The sequence below is a fragment of the Mirounga angustirostris genome, unplaced genomic scaffold (assembly GCF_029215605.1).
Source record: "Mirounga angustirostris isolate CCGP_5_RB_7025 unplaced genomic scaffold, mMirAng1.0.hap1 SCAF_13, whole genome shotgun sequence".
NCBI lineage: Eukaryota > Metazoa > Chordata > Mammalia > Carnivora > Phocidae > Mirounga > Mirounga angustirostris.
Genome location: NW_026991721.1, coordinates 3,304,904 through 3,328,524, shown reverse-complemented (window position 1 = coordinate 3,328,524; position 23,621 = coordinate 3,304,904). Strand labels below are relative to the sequence as shown.

General features: G+C 49.1%; 1 protein-coding gene across 6 annotated transcripts in view; it reads left to right on the top strand.

Moving 5' to 3' along the window:
- PPFIA1 (PTPRF interacting protein alpha 1) overlaps positions 1-17,743 on the top strand; it is a 91,893-nt gene extending 74,150 nt beyond the window's left edge. For 3 of the 6 annotated variants that reach the window (XM_045893073.2, XM_045893069.2, XM_064576048.1), the window contains 10 exons: positions 430-511; positions 618-818; positions 2,461-2,523; positions 8,177-8,352; positions 8,443-8,540; positions 10,524-10,699; positions 11,378-11,446; positions 12,870-13,035; positions 15,150-15,220; positions 16,393-17,743. In XM_045893073.2, coding sequence (XP_045749029.1) covers positions 430-511; positions 618-818; positions 2,461-2,523; positions 8,177-8,352; positions 8,443-8,540; positions 10,524-10,699; positions 11,378-11,446; positions 12,870-13,035; positions 15,150-15,208 — 1,090 coding nt within the window. In that variant the 3' untranslated portion in view covers positions 15,209-15,220; positions 16,393-17,743. The remainder of the gene's footprint in view (positions 1-429; positions 512-617; positions 819-2,460; positions 2,524-8,176; positions 8,353-8,442; positions 8,541-10,523; positions 10,700-11,377; positions 11,447-12,869; positions 13,036-15,149; positions 15,221-16,392) is intronic. The other 3 variants (XM_064576047.1, XM_045893071.2, XM_045893072.2) reach the window with 3 other exon arrangements.
- The last annotated feature ends 5,878 nt before the right edge of the window (positions 17,744-23,621 follow it).

The following is a 23,621-nucleotide window of genomic DNA, read 5'->3' as shown; positions in this document are numbered from 1 at the left end:
CTGGGGGTGAAACCACAGGATGACGTAGCACCTTAACTTTTAAGTACCTGATGAACCTAAATAGCACTGTAGACTGGAAGCAGCCAGCACCCGGCCCATGACTTACTGGCCACATCAGACCATTCCTGGTGCGAAACTCTGTGATGTTGTTGTCCATGCGGAACCCTTGAGGCCCTCACAGAAGCTTCTTCGCTCTCCCCGGCTGCAGCTTCCTCTCCTACCCAGTTTTCCTCGTTATTCAGATAGTCCCTTGACTCTCCTTCCTTGGACATGAAGACTGCTGGGATTGTTAATGTTGGCAATAAGTCTCTGCCAGGAGATGACTCGAGGATACTTTTAGAAATGTGTAAAGAGAATAGCTCTGTTCAGCTTGTTTTATATACGCATGTGCTGGTGGGTCTTTCATGCTGAATCTCTTGTTATTTGTAGGCATGAATTGCTCGAGGAAGCCCGGAGACAAGGTTTGCCTTTTGCACAGTGGGATGGACCGACCGTTGTTGTTTGGCTAGAGGTATATCTTTCTTTTCCTCCTGGGTGGCGTATGTTCCATATGTGAGTGTGTTCATCCATCCGTGCGCTGTGCATAACCTTCTGGCCTTAACGCTTCTTGTCTCCAGCTGTGGGTTGGGATGCCCGCCTGGTACGTGGCCGCTTGCCGTGCCAATGTGAAAAGTGGGGCCATCATGTCGGCCCTGTCGGACACAGAGATCCAGCGTGAGATCGGCATCAGCAACCCTCTGCACAGGCTGAAGCTGAGGCTGGCGATTCAGGAAATCATGTCCCTGACAAGCCCGTCAGCCCCTCCTACTTCAAGAACGGTACGTGTCTGCAGAAAGAGTGTACCTGCTGTTTCTGTTGCCTCTGCGGTTCTTACAAACATACCAGTGTTCCAACTTAAAGGTTTAGCATTCAGAAACATGACAACTTTTAATTGGTGACGGTTGGGTGGTTCACAGATCCTTTCCTGAATGTTCTTACAACCGCTTGGCTGCAGTGGCTTTGTGATATAGAAATACAAGTTTTTAAAAGTGTAGAAAAGTAACTATCTCTGATTTAATATGAATTGACCGAAAGTGAAGGGGAGAAAGCTTCGATTCCCCACTTAGACTGTGACCAGTGTTCTACTGAGGGGCGTGTTGGGCCCGTTCCGGGAGCCAGAGGCCCTGGGGGCTCTGAGCTCGAAGCAGCCTGTGAATTTGCAGGTGCACGCCGAGCCTTGTCTGTGCTCGCGAGGTTCTGCTCCACGTGGGAGGACCGCGACCGTCCTTACGGAGGGTCCCCCTCATGGAGTGGGCGGCAGTACCCTAATGCAAACCTGGATGGTTCCTGGGAGACAAGACAGGCCAACCCCTGGTCTGTAGAGTGCGGGTTCTTTACGTTGGCTTAGTCCCCGCTCTGCTCTTGATCTGCTCTGAGGGAAAACCCGGTGAAGAGACCGAAGAGCCTCACAGACATACTGCTTCGAGCAGCAGGTTAGGGCCCAGTTCGGGGCTTGCGGCCCCTCTACCCAGAAAGGGGCTGCCAGCTGGCTTGTTTTACTTCGTTTCTTAGGGGAGGAGTCGGAATGAACCGTCAGTCTGTGCTCTTACCTGCGGCCCAGGGAGCTCTGTGCTGGGAATGTTCTGTCACAGCATCTGACCAGGTCCCCATTGCCCGGTTGTTTCCAGTTAAAGTGACCTTTCTAGAAATGAAGGTGTAGGGTGGTTTTCCCAAAGTCTTTATGAACTGTCCAGTGAAGGCTGCTGCTCCTGGACGGAGTCAGCGACAGGCACGGCGAGCCTCCCCAAGCAGGGAACTGCACCGTGAGACGGGGTGCGCCCACTCCCGGAGGGGCCCGGCGGCCGGCACGGCGCCGTGATGGGCCTCAGGTCCGTGGTGGCGCTTCAGGGGGGCCAGGATTTTGGCTCCTTGAAGTCACTGGCCATTCTGTCGGACGCACTCAGCCCTGTGCCCTGCCTCTTGGGTTTCCCCAGACAAGGTTGTCCCGTCCGCGTGGCCCAGTCACCTCAGAGCACCTGCTGGGGACTGTTGTCCCACAGTCCAAAGCTAGACCTGGGGACTGTGCTCTTTGTTGTGCTCTGTTCGGGTAAGACTGTAAATGTATCGAGTAAGACTTAGTTGAGAATCATTCACAATTTTCAGAAGTACAAAATGTGTTGTTTTTATATTTTACATACCTCAGGTGGTAAGCATGGCAAATGAAGCGCTAGGAATTATGGGCTGTTCTTGGGTTAGTGACAGCACAGTATTCGTATGGTGTGGTTATTCTTTATGAAGGGGGTGAGCTTGTTTTAATGTTCTGTCATTTTCCATACGGGCATCTAAAATGAAAAGGTGAGAAGAATGGCCTTTGCCTCCACCTGCTCCTTTTATGTGCCTGAGGCTTACGTATCTGCCACCTTTCCTCTTTGTTACTGCTTCCCTTGCCCTGGATGTGGTTGGTCACTGGGGTCACCCTAGACCACAGGAAATGTCTGGTTAACGCATGAAGAGATGGAAACGCTCACAGCCACGTCACAAACGGTCAGTCGCAGCCCCGAGCCCACCTCCCCCAGTGCTCCCCACCTACGAACGGCACGATTCTCGGCTTTCCCTTGGGAAGCAAAAATGTCATTTCACATTAAATTGTTCCGATAAGTATTTCCATTAGGTATTAGTTAAACGTGTGAAATGGAATTCTATTTTAGATTTTTTTTTCAGGACCTTAAAATTGGTAGACTCGCTCTATTTAGAATAGATTTAATTTCTATCTCCTTTAAGGAGAGACGTCAGTTTGGCGGTCAGTCTTCATGTTCTGGCCCTAGTTTTCTCCTTATATGGACATGCTTGCCATGGGAAATTGGCTCTTTGCATGAGAAATTGGAATTGTTGGTTTTGCATGAGTTTTGCATGATGCTTTGGTTTTTTTGTTTTTTTTTTTACTTTTTCACTCAAGTCACTCTGCACCTTCCCTACAATGTTAATTTGCTTGCATCACTAAGCTCACCAATACTAATAGTTATGTTCTTTTGCATTCCTAACCTCGTAACACCAGGAGGATGAGGAGGGAAGCTGGGCTCAGGTTGGAGACTCTCTATAATATACTCTTCACTCTATGTACCGCAGCAAAAGAGCTGGAGTATGAAAGCTTGTAATTGACTTTTCTTGACATTTTTAACATCTTAATTTGTGCAGAATATCATTGATGACTTAAAGCGTTAGTCAGAGTGAAGCATAGGATTAAAGAGTACGTCTCATGGACAATTTTGAACCTTTCTCATGTGGCACCGTGGTGGTGAACTCTGTGTGACAGAGACTACTTCGTTTAGCCCCACGGCTGTCGTACGGTGTGCCATGGCTCTGGCAGCTCCTGGGTACATACCCAGCACGAGAGTTGGCACGGGGACTGTCCCCGCCTGTCTATCAGGGGTTACTAAGTGGTGCCCTGCTGCTGTGTTGGTCGAGAGGCTTTCTCACTTGTGGGATTCTCAGAAATCAAGCCTCTCCTTGTAAAACGTACATTCGAATTTTCAGCTTCCTGGCTCTTCAGCTCACAAAAAGCTCTGTCACGACTGTTTCGCAGCCTTGATTTGAGACAGCTTGATGAAAAGCAGTGGTTCCCTACGTGTGCTTCTAGCCCCATTGCTGCCTGACTTGCTGTTCTGTTTTAGCGCCAGATCGGAGGCTGCAAGGGCGCGGCCAGGAGGTTCTTCCCGAGGCTCTTACTAATGGCATCATTGTCAAGGATCTCAGAAGGATCATGGTACAGCTGAAGAAAATCAAACTAATCTTAAATCTGAATTTTTCTCATTTCCAGTTGATGGTTGAAACCACTGTTTTCCTCTATTTGTACTCCTAAAATCAAACCGATGTTACCACTTTTTTAAAAAGCAAAAGAGGAGAGTGCCTATAATATTCCGTGAGCTCCCTCTCCAGCCCTTTGATTTAGGCACTCTGTGCCACTACTCCAGATAAATATCCTCATTAATCATTTAGCCCGCTCAGATATCCCTTTACAGGGCCAATAATGACCATCAGTGAATTAAAAAGGGTGCATTTCATGATTGCTTAAACATCAGTGTTTTACATTAAGAAGGAGAACTTTGGCAGCACCCCGGTATGAGATTCCCTATATCGGGGCGTGACTTGTAAGGTAAACCAGCTGAACATTTGCTCTTTGCAGTGGAAACATAAACAAGGATGAGCCATGCCAGTGACACCAGAATTAGCCAGCATCGGCCTTCAGCGTAAGCAAGGACGGTTTCTGCTCCATCCCTCTTCTAGATGGGAGGAGAACGAAGGGCAGAAGTCGGACAGTGCGCCTTCCACGTGCTATTACGTAGTCACCGACTCTAACACCAAGGGCGAGTTTGAGATGCCCTTGGGCATTCAGGGCAAGAAAACAACAAGGTGTGGTCAAGTCATCGATGCATTCACTTAGCAAGTAACATCAGTGTGCTGTCTGTGCAAACCGAGCTGCCTGCTCTTGACACCTGCCATCATCCCTCCCATTTTACAGAATGGTATTTGTGATCATGTCAGTGCTGGAAACAATAGAGCCTGTGCAGTGGCAGTTTCTCGCAGCCCAGGTGTTCTCTGACCAAGAGGGATCCCTGTCCTGTGCTTTTTCAGAAGGCTGTGATGGCAGCCCAGGAGGTGTGGGTCTCCTGGCTTTGAGCCTGGCTCCCCCGGGAGCTCATGTTACGGACCACTTAAGAAGTGGGACTGAAGTACGTAATGAGTAAACAACATTAAGGAGGGCTCTGCTCCCATGGAATTGTCTCTTTAGAAATTCCTTTGCATTTTCTGTCCAATTAAGAATACATAAACAGAGGCAAGAAAGCAGTGATGAATGTTCACACTCTGTCAGGTGTGTGATATTGAGAGTGAGGTTTGAAAGAATGAGAAAACATGACATCGTGACAATTTTCCAAAAATGTTTGCTGCTTTTCTCACTCAAGGTTGTTCAGAGAAAGTAGTGAAACAGTTTTTTTCTACTGAATTTGAGCACTCTTGTTGAAATTTGAGTCATTTCTTCTAGCTTGTTTGGTGTAAATAATAGATTAGAGGTGGTATTTTCAAGCCAGAACATCGTGGTAGTTGAGAGTTACTATTTCCAAGGATTCTGTAAGGCAACTACAGAATTCCTGTGACTGTAACTTAGCCTTCTTGGACTGAAGAACATCCGGTACCTTTGTTTGGATGTGTATGCATGTACTTGTAATGTATTGATTTCTTTTTCATGGCACAAATCTGGCACATATTCTGTTAGATTTATCCCAAAGGGTTTCATCGGTTTTGATGACATTATAAATGGTATTTTTAAAATGTCCATTTCCAGCTCATTTCTAGTATTTAGAAATACAGGTCACTTTTATATATTGATCTTATTACATCCTGCAACTTTGTTAAACTCACTTTAGTTCAGATAGTTGCTCTGTATTTGTTTTCTAATACTGATAATCAAGTGATCTACAAATACAGACAGTTTTATTTCTTTTCCAACTCATGCTTTAATTTCTCTTTCTTGCCTTGTCACCGTGGCTGAGAGTTCTAGTACAGTGTTGAATGAAGGTGGTGGGAGCAGATATCCTTAACTTTGTTCCTGAGTGTAGGGAAAATGCATACAGTCTTTTACCACTAAGTGTGCTGTCAGATCTGCATTTTTTGTAGAAGCCCTTTATCAGGTTGAGGCCGTTGTTGTCTGTGCCTAGGTTGCTAAGATTTCAATGAATGAGTAATGATTTGGTCACACACCTTTCCCACATCTCTGGTTTTTCATTTTAGTCCTTTGATACAGTGAATTTCTCTGATTTTCTTTTTTTTTTTTTTAATTATGTTATGTTAGTCACCATACAGTACATCATTAGTTTTTGATGTCATGTTACATGATTCATTGTTTTCGTGTAACACCCAATGCTCCATGCGGTATGTGCCCTCCTTAATACCCATCACTGGGCTAACCCACCCCCCTACCCCCCTCCCCTCTAAAACCCTCAGTTTTTTTCTTGGAGTCCATAATCTCTCATGGTTCGTCTCCCCCTCCAATTTCCCCCCTTCATTTTTCCCTTCCTTCTCCTAATGTCCTCCATGCTATTCCTTATGTTCCACAAATAAGTGAAACCATATGATAATTGCCTTTCTTTGCTTGACTTATTTCACTTAGCATAATCTCCTCCAGTCCCATCCATGTTGGAGCAAAAGTTGGGTATTCATCCTTTCTGATGGCTGAGTAGTAGTCCATTGTATCTATGGACCACATCTTCTTTATCCATTCATCTGTTGAAGGGCATCTCGGCTCTTTCCACAGTTTGGCTGTTATGGACATTCAAATATTGACCCCACCTATGTTCCTGGGATAAACCCCACTTGTCCTAATATCTTATTCTTTTAATTTATTACTAATTTGATTTGCTAATACTTTGTTAAGGAAAATTTGCTTCTGTGTCTATGAGGGATATTTATTGGTCTATAATTTTCTTGAATTGTGTCCAGTTTTGGTGTCAGGACAATGCTGCTCTTGTAGAATGAGTTAGATATTTCTTCTTCACTTTTTTGTAATAGTTTCTGTAGAATTGGTAATTTTTTCATAAATGTTTGGTAGAGTTCACCAGTGAAGGCATTTAGAGTAGAGATTGAGTGTATGTGCATCATGTGTGTTTGTGCTTGTGTGGTTTATAGCTACAGATTCAAGTTCAGGTACAGGTTACCTGTTTCTTACTGAGTGGCTCTCATAGATTATGTCTTTCATGAAATTTGCCTGTTTTGTCCAGGTTGCTTACAGCTGTCCACAGTTTTCCCATATTACCCTTTCAGTGCCTATAGGGTCTGTACTGATGCCCCCTCTTTAATTCTTGATGTTGGTGATTTAACTTTCTTCTTTCTGGGTAGGGGCCCGTCAATTTCAGTGATGTTTATGAAGGTTTTACTTTCATCATTTTATTTTCTGTCATTTTTTTTGTTTCTGTTTCACTGATTTCTGCTTTTGTTTCCTTCCTTCTGCTTGCTGTGGATTTCATTTGTTCTTCTTTTTCAAGTTTTTAAAGGTAGAACCTTACTTTATTGATTTATAACCTTTTTTCATTTATAAGTACTTAATACTGTAAATTTCCTTCAAGACACTGCTCAAGCTGTGTCCCACAATTCATGATTGTGTGTGCACTTTCTTTCTTCTTTTTTTTTTTGAAGATTTTATTTTTAAGTAATCTTTACACCCAGTGTGTGGGGCTTGATCTCACAACCCCGAGATCAAGTCGCATGCTCCACTGACTGAGCCAGCCAGGTGTCCCTTGCATGTTCATTTTCATTTAGTTCAAAATATTTTCCCATTTCCCTGTGATTTCTTCTTTTGACACATGGGTTATTTGGAAGTATGCTAATTCCAAATATTTGGGAGTTTTCTAGATGTCTTTTATTATGGAGTTCTAATTTAATTTTCTTGAGGTCAGAGGAGATATATTTGGCATGATTTTAGTCTCTTTGCATACATGGAGCTTTGTCTGTGTTGGAGAATATTCCGTGTGCGCTGCTTTTGGGTGAAGTGCTCTCTCACATCCATTGGGTTAGTTGAGGCTACTGCTTCCGGGCTTCTCTGTCCATGCAAGCCAGTTGTTTGGCTCAGCTGCTCAGTCCGTTACCAAACAATGGGGGGGGGGGGGGGAGGTCTCCTGACCATCTCTCCTCTCAGTCTTAACGTGTTCATCTCCTTTCAATTTGTGTTTTAATTCACTTTTTTAAACCTGATTTTGAAATTAACGTGTTTTATTAAGGAAATACAAACAAAATGTTAAAAATAAAATGAAAGCCAGCCAGAGATATTTTTACTGAGTAGACTTGGATTGATCCTTCAAACTTGTTCATGAGCCGTGATCGTTCTTTGTGGTTGTATCATTATACATGAAAACTAGCTCAGAGAGACAATGTGTAACCAGTTTTATTGTGCTTTGGTAAATATGTTAAATTCATTAGCATAAGTAATAGACTGTTCATGGTATAATTCCCTTTGTAGAAAATGTTACTAACAATTTAAGAGTAAATAGATCAAATTATTTTGAAATTATAAAAAACAATGTTATTAGTTTAGCCTTTGAGAATATGTAACAGATTGAAAGATCCAGTTTAAAAATTATTTAAATGACCCTTGTGACCTCTTCCATGGCTTTTCTTCTGAACTAATGTGCTTAATTATTGCAACCAGACCCTCGCCTACGGGGACATGAACCACGAGTGGATTGGCAATGAGTGGCTGCCCAGCCTGGGCCTGGCGCAGTACCGCAGCTACTTCATGGAGTGCCTGGTGGACGCGCGCATGCTGGACCACCTGACCAAGAAGGACCTGCGCGGGCAGCTGAAGATGGTTGACAGTTTCCACAGGTGCATCCCACAGGATGGTCCTGACCAATTAGCTCAGGGAGTTTGCGCTGTTGCCACAGCTAACTTTTTTTTTTTTTTTTTTTGTAATAGAAACAGTTTCCAGTGTGGAATTATGTGCCTGCGGAGGTTAAATTATGACCGAAAAGAACTGGAGAGAAAAAGAGAAGAAAGCCAGAATGAAATAAAAGGCTAGTACATTATGTGTAATGGATGCAGCATATTTCTGCTTCCCACGGTGCTAACAGTTCAATGACTGCCTATTAAAAAATAAAACTGGAAGGAAAAAAATTAAAAATAAGTTAAAAAGATCACAAGGAGTGCCCAGCTGGCTCTGTTGGTGGAGCTTGCGACTCTTGATCTCAGGATCATAGGTTCAAGCCCCACATTGGGTGTAGGGATTACTTAAAAACAAAATTTTAAAAAGAAATTAAAAATAAATAAAATAAACAAAAATCAGGAAAGGCTTTACGTGGAGAAAACTAGTCTGGCATCATTACAGAGGAGGGAGGGATGAACTGTGTGCCTCTAAAGACCCTCCTCCGTGCCCATTTCCTTGTGCTGATGTCAGTCTGTAAGGTCGGGGTCTCGAGGTAAGCATTTTTCCTGTGACCTCAGACATTTCCCCTTGTGACAACACATGTCCTTTTTTGTTCAGAAATGCTGCTACACAGCGCTAGATAGCAACAGAGCTAGAGGTGAACAGGCCCCCACCGTATGCTGCTTGGTGGAAGTCTGGAAAATACTGCCCTGTCTGTCCTTGAGGGGCCCAGAATAGAACAGTGTGGTTCTGCTCCCGTGGCTGAGGGAGCAGCGCGGGGTTAACATGGCATTTGGGCCCTGAAGACAGGGTGGGAGCCTCTTCTTGGCATCAGGGGGCAGGCAGAGGTATTTCAGATAGAAAATAGGCCGGGGGTGTAAGGGGACAAGGGTGCTCAGCCAGGAGACAGCAGATGCTCTTCTCTGCTGGGGAGCCACCCACCCAGGACACCTCTCAGTGAGCAGGTGTAGTAGTTTGCTTTGAAATAAGACGTTAACGATTAAGCTCCAAGTAAAATCTCCCCAAATTTTCAGTACAAAGAAATCACTAAGAATGGTAATAGCAGATGAGACCTATTGACCAACTCTAAGCATATAGGTTAATTTATGTAATCCTTACAACCACAGTCCTTTAAGTGCTGTTTTTCATCTCTTGTCTTTATTAAGACAGAAATTAAAGATAAAAATACGGTTGGGGAGATGGTCCATTAGAAGGATAGTCTAGCCATGATTGAGTTAGTGTGAATCACAAGAAAAACCATAAGCTAACATTTGTAATACATGTCCTATATACACATAATACGTTTAACATATAAATATAGTAATGATCTCTATATATTTTATGGCTGTGTGTGTGTGTGTGTGTATCTGTCCTTTTATCTAGAAAAGGAGGTGGGAAATGAGATACGTAAATCTGTTCCATTTGTTTTGTATTTCCATCTTAAATCTTTTCAGAGTTGACAAAAGCTGCCTCTGAAAATAACTGGTGATCATCTGGATGTACTTTTACAGGGTGGCTATTTTTAGATCTCTACTAGAGCAAATTTAATAATTTATCACTTTGCATAAATACAAGATCTTCCCCCAAGTCTCTAATACGCTGGAGAATATCTTCCAATTTCTGTATTTTTAAAGTGCGACAACAGGAAAGTCTTTGAGATTGTAAGTGAGGGGTTTGCGTTGAATCACAAGGTGCCCGGCTCCAGGGCCAATGCCTCTGATGGGAGGAGAGTATTTCGGAAGGCCTGAAGTCTGTAGGCGGTGCACATTCGTACCTGGTGGGCGTTCAGGTTCTTGGTGTGTCCTTTTGGTTTCCGAAGCCTGGGCCCCGTCGCTTTCTATTCTCTAGAAACTCGGTGTGTGTAATAACTTCCTTGCTCCAGGGTTTACTCGAAGGGTGAGTTCCAGTAGGACGGTCTCCATTGGACAAGCCAAGGGCCAGGACGGCAGTGTGCGAGTGCAGCCGAGGCCGTCTGCCCACCTGGCAGCGCCCCCGGGGCCCATGCGGCTTGCGTCTTGTGTCGGGAACTGGAGGCTCGGGGCCTGCGGGTGGATCTTTATCCTGTGTTATGGGGCGAACGCGGTGAAACGAGCTTCCTGCAGCCGCTCTGAGCATTGTTTTCACTCGTCTGCAGATGTGCTAGTTTGGAGCAATGATCGAGTGATTCGCTGGATCCTATCGATCGGCCTTAAAGAATACGCCAACAATCTCATTGAGAGCGGCGTTCACGGCGCGCTGATGGCCTTAGATGAGACCTTCGATGCCAACGCCCTGGCGCTCCTGCTGCAGATCCCGACACAGAACACGCAGGTGATGCCGGCCACGCCCGCACCCCGCCCTCCGACCAGCGCTGCGCTCCGCATCTGAGTGGAGGCAGAGAGAGCGTAACCAAACCCCCAGCCAGCCAGTCCTCTCTTCCCCTGCCTCAAACACGATGCGGCGGCTCAGAGCCCACAGTACTTGTTAGCTCCTCCTCGTGTCTGCCTGTCCTTCCATGTCCTGGTGCACGCAGGAGTCCTGGCGTAAACCACCTGCGGGAGACCTGCGTCCACACCGGGTGCTCGTGGAGCGGCAGAGGGGAGAGAGAGAGAGAGACGCTCTTACGAAAGTGTGCCGCACGCAGGTCTCAGGAGTTCTGTTTCTCATTTCCCTGTGTCCTTTTTGACTCATGGGCTCATTGGAGAATCAGGAATGTTTTTATTCTTCTACAGAACATGTATATCTTCTGCCAGTACCCTCAAGCTCCCCACCAGCAGCGGCCCCCACGGCACACTTGTTACGAAATGTCCCAAGAGCTCACGGGTCCCACCGCCCAAAGCCCGCGAATGCATTCCCCATTAAAACCCCTGACTTAAAGTACCCTGTGATGTTCACGGCATTCATCCCTTGAGTTATTGTTTGTTTGTTTAAGTCTTGGTTTAAAAATAACTGTGATATGCTAACATCCTTAGCATATCACTAAGGGGGGTTGTTTTGTTATGATTTCAGGCTCGTGCTGTCTTGGAAAGAGAGTTTAACAACCTTTTGGTCATGGGGACTGACAGAAGGTTTGATGAAGTAAGTTTTCAGCCTAATGATTTTTAAACTTGCATTAAATGTAAATTGTTACATTTGGGGGCACCAGCCTGGCTCAGCTTGGTAGAGTGTGTGACTCTTGATCTCAGGGTTGTGGTTTGGGCCCCACATCGGATATAGAGATTACCTAAAAGTAAAATCTTTAAAAATAAGTAAGTAAATAAATAAAGTAAATTAATATATTTGTAGGAGCCGTGTAGTCTGGATAACTCTTCCAAATGTGGAGACAATTTTACTTTACAAGTTAAGCTTTGCTCTTAATTTATTAACAAATGAGCTATTAAGAAAGCAATATTTTCACTAAGATGGGGAGGTTTTTTTTTTAATTTCTGCTATTTAACTTTTGATATCCTTCAAAAATGTTTTTCGCATCATAAAGCATTGGTTGCGGCCGAGGCATAGTCTGTAAGTTGTGTTTTGGGACAACTGGATACCTCAATCCCATCCAGGACCCCCTGTGCTCTGGCAGAATGTTTCAGAAGTTTATTTAAAAACACAGGACACATTCATTTCTCCTCATTCGAAACCATGACTCGTGTCCTCTCGCACCGTGACGTGTTACCGTCTCCGTCGCCGTGCGAACACTTGAGTGTGGCGGGAACGGGACACCTGACGGGCATCGCTGGCCTGTCCCAGCCTGAAGACTGTTTTGAAGACAAAAATGCAGTATCTTACATAGGAAGAAGGTGATTTCTGCAGGATAAGAAGCGACACATGGTGGCAGACAGAGCACACCCAGGTGGCCCAGCATTGTCCTGATTTGTGCCCAGCTGGGGTCCCAGCATGAGGGTGGCCCTGTCTCCTTTTACTCTGAGAAGTTCCCAGTCTGGGCAGGGAGTCTGATGGTTATCAAGAATGGGGTCAGAGGGGCACCTGGGGGGCTCAGTCGGTGAAGCGTCTGCCTTCGGCTTAGGTCATGATCCCGGGGTCCTGGGATTGAGCCCCGAGTCAGGCTCTCTGTTCAGTGGGGGAGTCTGCTTCTCCCTCTCCCTCTACCTGCCGCTCCTCCTGCTTGTGCGCTCTTTTTCTCTGTCAGATAAATTAAAAAAATCAAAAAAGAATGGGGTTAGATAGGGCGCCTGGGTGGCTCAGTTGGTTAAGCGACTGCCTTTGGCTCAGGTCATGATCCTGGAGTCCCTGGATCGAGTCCCGCATCGGGCTCCCTGCTCGGCAGGGAGTCTGCTTCGTCCTCTGACCCTATCCCCTCTCATGTGTTCTCTCTCATTCTCTCTCTCTCAAATAAATAAAATCTTTAAAAAAAAGAAAAGAAAAAGAAAAAGAATGGGGTTAGATACATGTGAACAAAAATGCAGGGACAAGGACATTTTAAAGAGTTAGTAACTTTACTGTGTATTTTGTCCTGTATTTTAAAATCAGTCTTGTTTTCTGATCTTTAATTTACCAGGACGATGATAAAAGCTTTAGGAGGGCACCTTCTTGGAGGAAAAAGTTTAGACCAAAGGACGTTCGTGGCTTAGCTGCTGGGTCAGCAGAGACTCTCCCCGCAAACTTCCGGGTCACTTCCTCTCTGTCCTCCCCCTCTATGCAGCCAAAGAAGATGCAGCTGGACGGTACGTGATGCACTGTGCTCCCCCGACCACCTGTCGGCAGCACGAGCAGCTTTTTGGCTGGAACGTTAATAAGGGTCACGATGACCTCTTTAATACGTAGCAAGCGTGTGGGTGCTGTTGCATGCCCAGGTTTACATGCTGTAAAATTAATCCTAACATCTGTGTAGAAAAGTTTAACAATGATACAGATATTTTAAGTTATCTGGTTGAACATTAGCATATTCTTCCAACTAATAAAGCTAAGCAGCGTGTGTGTCCTCAGAGCGTTGGACCGACGTCCACACTTGCAGAGATGTGTTCGTGTGGCCCTCGAGGGCTCTGCCCTCGGAGAGCAGCACAGGGGCTTTCAGACCACGTCCTCTACCCCTAGGACTTCTCTCCGCGCTGGAGGAGTGACTGAGTCCGTGGTAATCGGCACAGTTCCCACCTTCGTCCTTGCTCTCTCTTGTCCGTGTCGTTACGTTGTAAGAGGACGGGGAAAAGGAAGAAGGGGAGCCCGGATGTGCTCACAGGGCAGGGCTGGTCTTGTCGAGGGCGCCAGTTGTAGGGTCATTGTGTCAGATCAGGGTGCAGTTATCCCTGGACGGTCCCTCTGCTTCGAGACCACCGCTAGTGAAGAGTTGGCCAAGGTCTGCGGAGGGACCTCTCCGCTCTGACCGTGTCCCACTCAGTGACAGGATGGAGGGCCACACTGCCTGGGCTGGTATCTGGCTCTGCCGTGCAGGAGGCGCATGACCTTGAGCACTGTGCCTCAGTGTCCCCATCTGTAGACTGGTTGTCGCACGAGTGTCTTCCTCACTGATGGCTTGTGGCGGCGAGTCCTTTGCGGGAAGCTCTTGGCAAGTGTCCGGCACGTCCCGAGTGCTGTGTGTGTTGGCCGCGGGGGCCCTGTGTCGTAGGCCTGTGACGGGCGGCCGCGCGCTCACTCTCGGTGGACGTGGGTAGACGGGCTGTAGGGAAGTTTTCCGGTGTGGTTTTTACCATTTTCCTGCCTAAGCTCTGCCTGAACCTCGGTTGTGAGTTCTGCTCTCGCTGCCCACGTACAAACCAGAGAAAAGTAATTTCTATAAAGCCTTGCTGAGCTTTGAGTGAGGGCAACTTATCGGGCAGTGTTTTTATTTAAAAAACTGCATCTCTTCGCCAGACTTCAATATTATGCTTAATGAGGGAAAAACCCAACTTTTTGGAAAAGAATAGCATTTTCCTTCAAGAAGCCTGTAGGTAATTTCTATGGATTCTAGTTGTAACTTAAGTCTTCGACTTCTTGGGCAATTGGCCTGCGGTCCTGGTCTCCTCAGCTTCATTTCACAAGTCGCCTTTTCCTTATTGTAAATGTTAACAGCGGCATTTGGATTACAGTTCAGGTAAATGAAACATAACCGTGGCAAAAGGCGTAGGGAGCGTAGCCCGTGGAAGGTGAGCTCTTACCCCGTTGCTAACGGAGGCGGAGGCGGAAACCCGGCCCAGCTGGCAGGCCTCCCGCTCTCTCCGAGTGCTCTCTGGCCCCGGGGCAGGGAACCGGCAGCCTGTGGGGAGACAGGGCTTGTAGTTGGGAGCAGCCCACAGCTGCTACAGGGCTGGAAAAACCCAGTGAGCCCCCCGGGCGGTTTCTTGATAGAACAAAAGCATCTGTGGTGCGCGCTGTTGGCGGCTGGAAGGGAGGCTGGGCCTGGGCTTCCGTGGCTCGGTCATCGTCCTGCACCCGCTGCCGGGAGGGTAAGGCCGTCCTTCTCAGACAGACGGGGGAGGGGGGTGGGCAGCGGGACGGGCACCCGACTCCCTTTAGCGCGCTGGTAACACTCACGTTGCTGCTGGGCTGCAAAAAAGTCCAGAAAAGTCTGTAAGTCTGGAGGCTTTCGGGAGAAACAGTCACCGTGTTCATGGTTGTTGCCAGTGCAGATGGATGTGTGTGGAGGAATTGCCTTCCCCTCACCTGCTGCCCCACGGACCCCGGGCTGCTCGGGGGGTGGGGACAAGCCCACTCGGTGACTCAGTTCCCCTCCGTGGGTGCTGCCGTGGGCGTGAATGTGCGTGTGTGCGCTCGAGCGGCCGCGCGGCGCTGAGACTAACTGCATGCTGTGTTTGCACGCCTCCCGTCGTGGTCGTCGGAGCAGGTGGCGTGTCAGGACCGCAGAGGCTGGATTCGGCCACAGTCAGGACTTACTCCTGCTGACGCCCCCTGTAGGTGAGTAGCCCGGAGAGCCGGCCCCGCGAGCTCGGGAAGCTGGCCGGACGCACGCGCACAAGCCCTCAGCGCCCGTGGAGGGGACTTTGGTGTTCTGGATGCTCACGCTTAACCTGGAGAGGCTAGTGTGTCACTGATTCCTAAGGGAAGAAATGTATTTCCATTCTTTCCATTCCTTAAACACAAAGATGCTGGCCCCCACGTCTGCTACTGTCTCGTGGGGGCGGGGGGAGGCAGGAGAGCGCAAGAGAGCGTCACCTGGCTCTTAGCTGACTGTCCCCAGCGGGTCACAGCCTCTGCGTCTGCGTGCACCTGGTGGGACGCCCGGGCCACTGCTGCTGGCCGGCCTGCTTTTACAGACGCGGTCTTGAATGAATCAGGCCCCGAAGTATTAAGTTTCATGAGACCATAGCCACCGTGTGACACCGATAGCCCCTCAGTTGGGAGATGGGGGTTTCTTCCAAGATCCTTATTTGCGGGAGAGCGAGAGCACATGCACAAACACGCGTGAGCGGTGGGGGAGGGCAGAGAGCGGGACTCTCAAGCTGACTCCGCGCTGAGCCTGGAGCCCGATGCTGAGCTCGGTCCCACGACCCGAGCCAAAACCAGGAGTCAGGCGCTCCACCGAGTGTGCCACCCCGGCGCCCTAAGGGGTTGGTCTAAAAAAAACCCAGAACAAAAACCAAGTGCATTAGCACAAGAGGGGCTGAGTTTGTGGATTGAGATTTCGGGTGCAGGCCTGCGAGCCTGGCCCTCTTCCCCCTGCTCCGAGGGCCCTGGGGGAGCTCTGTTTGCGCTCAGTGTTTTCCTGTCTCAGCCAGAATGTGTGATTGCTGGGGGCTCCCTGCGGGCTCGGTCGGTGGAACAGGCAGCTCTGATCTCGGGCTCCTGAGTTCCAACCCCACGTTGGCTATAGAGATTACTTAAAAATAAAATCTTAAAAAAAAAAAAAAAAGAATACTTGTTTTTTCCATCCTTTTTAAAAATTGGTTACTTTTGGACATAGGCCAAAATGAAGTCAGTCATTGATAAGCAAAGTGCTTGATGCTTCCTCTGGCTTCTCAGGGGCTAAAGCACAGGGCGGGAGGGGAGGTGTGCTGGGGCCTGCCCGGCCGGGACGTCACTGCTCAGGTGGCTTAAGACTGATTCTTTTGTTTGTTTTTCTTTTCCAGTTTACCCGCACTACTTCTACAGATGATTATGCACCACTTCGAATCCCACAAAGACTACATTTTAAAATGCAACGGAATCTTTAATCTGTTAATACTTGTTATATGGACCCTGAGATATTTTATTACAGAGTTTTTAATTAGCGAAAAATTCATGAATACTATAGAGAAAATATTTTAGAACTTAATGTTTCTTATATTTATGTAAACTTATGACTTCATTTATATAGTTACTTACTTTTTCATGTATATCCAGGCTATAAATATCCTTTCAAATCAATTCGTGTTCTTATATCTAATTTAGTCTTTCAAATGAATGTACTGTAATGCTTGTATGTATAAATCCTATGAACAAATATAGGGCTTTTGTAAATTGTGCATTTATTGTAATTATCATTACTTAATTTGTTATTAATAAACCCTGACAGAGAGAAGGATTTTACCGTATTTGTAAAATCATGACACAGCTGTGTTATCAAACAAAACCTAGCTCTACAACAATCATTTTGAAATAAGCAGACTTCATTTCAAGCAACTGTTGTTGTATTTTAATGACTGACCTTAACTATACTTTTTCTAGCAAGAAATGCTTTATTCCATAGCGTGAACAGATTAAAAATATCTGGTGTTAAATATCAGCTTCTGAAAATTTGGACTGGAAAGACTATGAAAATCTCCTAGGACCGGTGAACTCTTCATAGGCTCGTCCCGGTGGGCTCGGGCAGCTCGTGTTTAGCGACTGGCTGAAGCCGCGAGCTGAGGACCCTGAGAGCCTGGGGGGGCCCTGGGCGGGGGGGCCTGGGCGTCCTCCTGGTGCGGAGCTCGCTGGCGAGAACTCTTAGAGGACCAATCAGGAAGCGCTGCGTCCCCCCCCGCCCCCCTCCCCCCCGGAAATAATGTCGTGCAACTCTAACAAAGGCCTTACTGTTCTTATGTAAATCATCTTTTTACATTCGTTTGTAAACATGTTTAAAGAATGGACCTAGTCGTACATTTTTAGATTTTGATGAGATAGCCGTTTGGATTGTATAAGTAGCAAATGTAACTCTTACTTTCTACTTGGCATATTAAAAAGCCAGCAAGAAATGTGTTCAGATCATGGTGCATTATTTATTATGCAGCTGAGACATAGATAGAAACGGCATGTCTTTACATTTGGTTTCTGCTTTTAATTTACTTGTACAATTCACTGTTACCGTCCTGTTTTTCTATTAATCTTTTGTGAACTTCCTGATTATGTAACAAAGTATGTACAGTCTACTTTTGAACTGTTTTTATCACAGTATTATTTATTGCTGTCTTTCAATACAGTCCTGAAGCATTTTCCACTGCCAATAAAGGATACTGAGAACCAGCTGCCCTTCTTCGCCGCCTCCGTGCTCCCCCGTGCGGGCCCCGGGCGTCTAGCGTGCAGAGCAGCTCGGAGACCCAAACAGCCCCGAGGTGCAGGATGCGGTGCCAGCCACAGGAGGACCGGGTGTCTGTGCCCTCGGTTCCGGAGGCGCAGCGACTCCATCTCACGGTCTCACCGGCCCCTCCAGGGCCCAGAGGAGGCGGGGGCAGCGTGTGCGGGGGCCTGTGCATGTGCTCAGCACTGTTGCTCGTCCCCGGGCCGTCCTCCGTGTGGGCTTTACTCTCCTGCTGCTCTCCTCATGCCCTCACGAGAGGTGCCCAGGGCTGCGTCCCTCCACTTCTCTCGGCCCCTGGGAACCGGGGTGGGGGGCGCCTCCTGCAGCGGGCAGAGGGGAGGGGGCAGGTGCGCCGGCTCGGGCGGGGCCCACCCACCTGCAGGGCTGGAAGTGGATTCCCTGGGGGGTGGCTCACGCATGGCCGCCGCCCCAGCTCTCACGCAAGAGCTCGGAGGGCTAGGCAACTCCGGGACCCCCTTTGGGGGTCTCCAGGGGGGGTGGGCGCTGAGCCCAGTGGCTGACACCACCCACTGTGGCCCGTGGGGCGGGCCCTGCAAAGACCGTGGCTTGGTGTTCACCGTCCCGCTCTGCCTGCGCCACCAGGGCTGACCGCTCCCGCTCCGGACGAGCGTGTTTTCCTTCTGTGGGTGAGTCCGGCCCGGCCCGTCTCCGTCTCCGCCAGCGCACAGCTGGGTTCTCTCGCGTCTTCCTGTGTCGAACCTGTGCGGCTGAGCTTGCCGAGCTCAGGGGAAGCCTTATTTTCTGCATTTCCTACTTCTTAACGTTAAGTGTGAGATCTGGAACAGTGCAGAGCCCCCTTGCTTTTTAAACCGCACATTCCATTGTCCCCGACCACAGCCAGGCAAGCCTTGGGCCTTTCTAGACACCCAACTCGCCACAGATTCATTAAGGTGCAGGTGTTTTATTTAAAAGATTTGGTGATTCCATTTATGCCTGAAAGACACACGTCAGTTGAGAAAGAGAGCAGCAAGCAGACGTCTGGGAGGTTCTGCTGCTCTGGCTCGGCTCGGGTCTGCGCCTCCCACACAGATGTCCCCGGGCTCCCCGTCCTCCCGCCGCCCCGCGCGCGCTCCCACTAAGGACTCCTCCCACCGCTGCTCCTAAGCTCCTCGTTCGTGTCTCGCGTCGGGGGTTCTGAAGGTAACTGGGCTTGGGTTTTGCTCCTGGCTGTGTGCTGCCTCCGTCCTGTGTACGTGGGCGGGTCCTCCAGCTCCTGTGGCTACCGGCTCCACGCCGTCCTCCTGGCCGCGCTCACCTTCTGCCCCCCGTAAGAGCCCTTGTCAGGGGCCCGCCCGGGGAATCCAGGACGGTCTCAAGCTCCCCTGCCTAGTTGCATCTACAAAGTCCCCTTTTCCAAATGAAGCCCCATTCACGGGTTCCCGAGGTCTGGACAGAGAGGTATCTGCCGGGGGGCCGCTGGTCAGCCTGCCTCACCCCAGACATTTCTTCTGGTGGCATCAGGGTGGGGAGGACGGGCCCCACCCTCCCAGGGAACAGGACTGGTCACACAAAGGGCAGGGTGAGCGGAGATTCGGGGAGGGAGTGGCTCAGAGACTGGCGGGGGAGAGAGCGGAGGACTGTAAGATGATCAAGGGACCTCTGCGTGCAGACGGGTTTACTCCTGGTTGATCTTTGAACTTGAGCGTGCCGAGCACGGCCCCGCCACAAATTGATGGTGGTGAAGTGGGGAGGGTGTCTCTGCGCTATTTAAAAGCAATTTCGGGGCGCCTGGGTGGCTCAGTCGTTAAGCGCCTGCCTTCGGCTCAGGTCATGATCCCAGCGTTCTGGGATCGAGCCCCGCATCGGGCTCCCCGCTCGGCGGGAAGCCTGCCTCTCCCCCCTCCACTCCCCCTGCCTGTGCTCCTCTCTCACTGTGTCTCTCTCTGTCAAATAAATAAATAAAATCTTTTAAAAAATAAATAAATAAATTTTTTTAAAAAAAGCAATTTCAATAACCACCTGGAGGTTATTGTGGAGGACCTGCTCTGGGCATCCACTTGGACGTGCAGGGGAGACCCTGACGCCCCAGCTAACGGTCCGCCCGCTGGTGGGAGGAAGCAGCGCCCGCCTGGGCACCCAGGGCCCGCCCGGATGCCGGCTGTGCCGGGGTGCGGGAGGCTGTGGGAGGGAGGCTGCGGGAGGCAGGCTGCGGGAGGCCTGCGTCCCGTAGAGCCACTGCTCACACATGCAGGCACGTGGGGGCCCCCCGGACGGGTTTCGGGGCGCACCATGCAGATGGAGCTGTGCGAGGGCACCCGGGCTGCCCCCACGTGGCCGCTGTCCCGAGGCCGGGCCGAGGTGGGGCTCATCTTGAATACTTTAAACGGGTCTCACCGGCCCTCTTCCGAGGAAGCCAACAGAACACGGTTCTCTGCTCGCGACGAGGGGCAGCCACCAGCCGGGGCTTCCTGGCTTCCGCTCCACGGCCCAGAATGCTCTCCTAAAATTAAACAAAAGCAATATTTATAATGTTTAATTAAGATAAAAGTAATGTAAATTAATTTGAAATTTTTTTAATTAAACAAAAGCAGTGTCACCGAGGAATTGTGACATGACACAACCTATAGGGCTGAAGAGATTTGAGTCGTCAGTTGTCCATCACCCGATTTTCTTTTTAATTTTTAATTTTTATTTTTTTAAGATTTTAAGCAATCTCTACACCCAATGTGGGGCTTGAATTCACGACCCCCAAGATGGACGAGTCGCATGCTCCACTGATGGAGCCAGCCAGGTGCCCCTCTTTTTTAATTTTTTTTTTTTTTAAGATTCTTATTAATTTGAGAGAGAGCACAAGCAGGGGGAGCGGCAGGCAGAGGGAGAGGGAGAAGCAGGCCTCCCGCTGAGCAGGGAGCCCGATGCGGGGCTCGATCCCAGGACCCTGGGGTCACGACCTGAGCCGAAGGCAGACGCTTAACGACTGAGCCACCCAGGTGCCCCAAGATTTTATTTATTTATTTGACAGAGACAGAGACAGTGAGAGCAGGAACACAAGCAGGGGGAGTGGGAGAGGGAGAAGCAGGCTTCCCGCAGAGCGGAGAGCCCGACGCGGGGCTCGATCCCAGGACCCCGGGATCATGACCTGAGCCGAAGGCAGACGCCCAACGACTGAGCCACCCAGGCGTCCCTTTAATGTTTTGAGCAAAGTAACAGCAGGCTCATCATTTCAAGAAGAACAGCAGCGGCCGCTGTCCTTGTTCCCACTCCTCCCCTCCTGCCTTCCTCCTACGTAACGTGTGCTTAGTGTGGGCTCCTGGCTCATCAATCAGTCTTAGGATTTACCTACTGGCATCTCTTTAAGGGCAATGAGAATTTTAGCATTACTTATTGCCAGCCAAGTGGATTGCTGGGATTACAACACAAAGGGCACGTGGTACGACTGTATTCCCCGGGATTTATGGATGAAATAATACAGTGCCTGGGACTTGCTTTAAAAAATAATATTGGGGAAGGGGCGCCTGGGTTGATGCGTGTGAAGGCAGAATGGGTCCTGGAAGCAGTGATGTGTTAGACTCGGTGAAGGGTGTCCCCCGTTATGATGGACCACAGGTCCTTTGTGACAACTCCCATCTGGAGGTGGAGTCTAAGCCCTCCCCTTAAGCCTGGGCCGGCCTCACCGGCGTGGCTGACCGCGGGATCGTGCAGAGGTGACGCTCAGGGGCCACTGAAGTGAGGCCATCAGAAGCCTTACAGAAACCAGCCCCCAAGTAGGAAGTCCAACCACCCAGAGACCAACCACCTTGCTGTAAGGGAGCCCAAGCGAGCCGCATGGAGGGGCCGTGGACGGTGAGACCCCAGAGGTTCCTCCCATCCCGTTGTATGTGCCCAGCTCATAAGTGAGGGAGCCACACTGGACATCCCGGTCCCCAAAGACAGGCCAGGGAGAAAGAGCGAGAATCTCCCCCAACAGTGAGAACCAAGGCCTCAGACATACGGCCAAGCATCTGAGCCAGCCCGGCCGAGGCTCCACTGGAAACAGAAATGAGTCGCTGCCCTGTGCCCTGTCCAAACTTGCCATCCCCGACGTCCCAGCACGGTACGCTGGTTGGTTTTTCTCGTGAACTCTTGGGGTGCTTTCTTACATGGCAGCAGATGATTGGAACTCTGTGTCCCACACGCACTGTTACATGTTCTATTCTGCTGCCTTCTATTTTGTATGCTGTCTTTGCCCCCAGAAAATTGATTTCATAATCCACTGAAAGATCACCATCTGCTGTGGTTTCTTATCTGCTGCGATGTAAAAATCCACCGCAAAACTTCATGGTAAAAAAAACAACGATTTATGGTTTCTCTTGACTTGGTGGCTCGCCAACCCGGGTGGACCCTGGGCTGCTCTTTCCCGGACTCCCCCACGTGCTGCAGGCTGGGGGGGGGGCGTCCCCGCTCACGTGGCTCGCTCACACCCCACCATGCTGCCTCACATCAGCGCAGCCTCCGGCTCCAGGAGCACAAGATCAGAAACGAAGGGGGCCCCAGGGCCAGACCCCTTGACGTTGTCCACAGAACTCACACCACGTCATCTCCTGCCACATCATACTGACGAGAACAAGTCACGAGCCCGGCCAGGACGCGAGAGGCTGGAGAGACAGACTCCAACCGTCTCTGGATGGGAAGCACAGCTAGGTTGCCCTTGCGGAGGGTGCGCTTGTGTCCCCCCCAAACTCATATACTGAACCTAATGCGCGATGTGACGGTGTTTGGTGGTGGGACCTTTGGGAGGCGCTCAGGTCCTGCGGGGGGGGACCTCACACCACTGCTCTTGTAAAAGGGACCCCAGAGAGCTCACTTGCCCCTTCTGTCATGGGAGGACCCACCGAAAGGTGGCCGTCTGTGAACGAGGAAGCCGGCTCTCCCGATACCAATTCTGTAGACGCCTTGATCTTGGACTTCCAGCCTCTAGAGCTCTGGGAAGTAAAGCTTCTATTGTTTGTAAGCCACCCCTTCTGCGCTTTTCTGGGACCCAGACACCAGGACAGTCCCCTTGCAAAGAGGGGTGGACGCAGGAGCATGGTTCCTGGAGACTTCCCATTTTCCCCATGAGGTTCCTCAAAAAGTTAAAAATAGAACTATCCTATGACCCAGCAATCACACTACTGTGTATTTAACCAAAGGATACAAAAATACAGATTTGAAGGGGCACACGCACCCCAATGTTTATAGCAGCATTATCAACAATCGCCAAACTGTGGAGAGAGCCCAAATGTCCACTGACTGATGAATGGATTAAGACGGCATGTATGTACAATGGACTAGTACGCAGCCATCAAAAAGAATGAGATTGGGGTGCCTGGGTGGGTCAGGCGGTTAAGTGCCTGCCTTCAGCTCAGGCCATGATCCTGGGAGCCTGGGATTGAGCCCGGGGTCAGGCTCCCTGCTCAGCAGGGTGTCTGCTTCTCCCTCTCCCTCTGCTGCTCCCCTGACTTGTGCTCGCTCTCTCTCAAATAAATAATCTTTTTTAAAAAATGAGATCTTGCCATTTGCAGCGACATGGATGGAACTAAGTATTATGCTAAGTGAAATGAGTCAGTCAGAGAAAGACAATGACCATATGCTCTCACTCAGATGTGGAATTTAAGAAACAAAACAAATGAGCAAAGGGGGGAAAAAAGACAAAGAAACAGACTCTTAGCTATAGAGAACAGACTGATGGTTACCAGAGTGGAGGTAGGTGGGAGATGGGGATGAAGGTGTGCACCTTTGTGATGAGCACCAGGTGATGTCTGGAATTATTGAATCAGTGTATCATACGCCTGAAACTAGTATTGCACTGTATGTTAACTGGAATTTAAGTAAAAACAATGAAAA